This window comes from Amphimedon queenslandica, unplaced genomic scaffold (genome assembly GCF_000090795.2).
Source record: "Amphimedon queenslandica unplaced genomic scaffold, v1.1 AMPQUscaffold_6988_Cont21057, whole genome shotgun sequence".
Lineage (NCBI taxonomy): Eukaryota > Metazoa > Porifera > Demospongiae > Haplosclerida > Niphatidae > Amphimedon > Amphimedon queenslandica.
Window position 1 is genome coordinate 1 of NW_003552724.1, and position 1,987 is coordinate 1,987.

Consider the following 1,987-nt stretch of genomic DNA (forward strand, 5'->3'; position numbering starts at 1 on the left):
CAGAGCTGGCCCATATGTTGCATAGAGAAATGTGGAAGAGGACAGTTGTCGTATTGACACAAGCAAATCGATTCCTTACACTTGGGAGTGTAGGTGATAATGACCTAGCTGAAGAATTCAGAGAGCAAATAAAGCTATACAAAGAATGCGTTTCTAGTTTTATTTCTAAAAGTGTTAAGAAGGAAGTGCTAGAGAATATACCATATTGTACAACTGGTAAAGAAGATGAAAAAGCATTACCTACAACAGACGACTGGTTGAAAACACTGTGGGACGCGTGCATTGATCGTTGCAGTGATGAGACTCGCTCTTTCTTAAAAGCATTTGCAAAGTACCGTCAAGCCATTAAAGTAGGAGCTGTTGTTACTTCTGGTGTTGTGATTGGAGCTAGTGCTGGAGTTGAGGTTGGAGCTAAAGTAGGTGCTGCTATTGGTACTGTTGTTTCTCCTGGTGTGGGTACTGTAGTAGGAGGCGTAGTTGGAGGTGCTGTTGGAGGTACTATTGGAGGTGTTGGAGCTGCTGTTTCCCAAAAAAATTAAAAATAACTAACTTATTAATTGAATGTATGGTTTGTATGTACTTTAATCTTAAAAATTCATTCTTTATTTTGAAATATTTACTTGTTTGTCTTTTCATTATTAATTTATTTGTAAGAAAATAAATAATGGAATAACACTAGTAGCATAAATAGCATCATTAATATAATAAGTAATAGCACCTCCATACTTCTTATAACAAGTATACTCATGATACTTCTCTTCTACAGCAACTCTTCCTTTATATATATCATACAGCTCACAGCGTGGGTGCTTGTAGTTAGACTTTAATCCACTACTGGAGAACACGTACTTAGCATCAACTGCAGCTAAGAACTCTCTCCTGTTAGCCAGCCCATTCCATGCTCCATGATGAGACAGTCTGTATATATCAGACTGGAGCTCACTGTTGGGGGCGTGGCCCACACAATCAAGATACTTTCTAATGAACGTCTTGGTACCTTCAAAATCTCCAACCACGAGAGTCTTGACACCTTGATACTTGATGATAGCTAAGATACTGTCACGATTACGTTTTCGTCCACAATTACTGAGCTCAGACCCAACCACTAGCAGTACAGCATTGCTATTAGGACAGAGGACCAGTTCAGTGTTGCAGCCTTCAATTCCACAGCATTTACTGACTCGATGAGGTACTGCTTTATCTGATGATATCCTGTACCTACTCCACTGGCAGGAGTGGTATACTGGGACTGAGTCCTTTTGGTATGTATCAAGTAATGGTTGAATGAAATTGATGTGATCAGCATCAGAGTGCGTTAACATGATCAACTTGATTTCTTGACCGCTTAGATAACGTAATGCGTCGTCTTTGCTGAATCCTGTTGATTTGCTTGATCCCATATCAATGATACTGATCATTCCGTTATCAGCTTTAGGACACTGTACTACAGTAGAGTCACCCTGCCCCACTGGTAGTGCATAGATATGTAACTGATCATCAGGTGGGGGTATGGACACTGCTGCTCCTACCACTAGCAGTATAATGCACCCTGCCTTCATCATTCACTGTTGCCTTGTATATCCTAATTAATATAAGTCTAACTTCAATTGATACTGCAGTGCTGTATAAGTATATTGGTGATTCTATGTGCATGTTCATTGCTATTATTATGATCAAGTACATTATAGTGATTGTTGGTTTATTATTGATAAGGATATTACCAATAAAACACCAGCCTACTTTAAGCTGAGTCTACCTGTTGCTATAACCTATAGCTACTGTTAATAATTGTACTTACTGATTCTATTGTAGTATCAACTGTAGCTATCTTGTACTAACTGCTTGATAGTAACAGTCCTTCCGCCCTCTTTTCCCAGTGAATTGTAACAGTGTCTTTGATTCTTACTGTTTGTTTATTCAATCGAGTGTTGTTCTTTATATAAAATCAACTGTTACTATATTTACTGTTACTAAATATAGTAACAGT

The 1,987-nt window shown here is 38.3% G+C and overlaps 2 protein-coding genes across 2 annotated transcripts; one reads left to right on the plus strand and one right to left on the minus strand.

The window, feature by feature from the left end:
- The first annotated feature begins 29 nt into the window (after nt 1–29).
- LOC109591874 (uncharacterized protein C13G5.2-like) lies at nt 30–583 on the plus strand. Its single transcript, XM_020007482.1, has one exon. It carries the CDS (start codon nt 30–32, stop codon nt 537–539), a length of 510 nt encoding a protein of 169 aa, XP_019863041.1. The 3' UTR covers nt 540–583.
- LOC109591875 (uncharacterized) lies at nt 582–1,884 on the minus strand. The gene is made up of 3 exons (XM_020007483.1): nt 1,799–1,884; nt 677–1,582; nt 582–586 (listed from the first exon to the last, which is right to left on the minus strand). The coding sequence occupies exons 2-3, from the start codon at nt 1,560–1,562 to the stop codon at nt 582–584; spliced, it is 891 nt and encodes a 296-aa protein (XP_019863042.1). The 5' UTR covers nt 1,563–1,582; nt 1,799–1,884.
- Nucleotides 1,885–1,987: the final 103 nt, after the last annotated feature.

Excerpts from the sequence above, each read along its gene's own strand:
- LOC109591874 (XM_020007482.1), top strand. The coding sequence starts at position 30 with ATGTGGAAGAGGACAGTTGTCGTATTGACACAAGCAAATCGATTCCTT.
- LOC109591875 (XM_020007483.1), bottom strand. The coding sequence starts at position 1,562 with ATGATGAAGGCAGGGTGCATTATACTGCTAGTGGTAGGAGCAGCAGTG.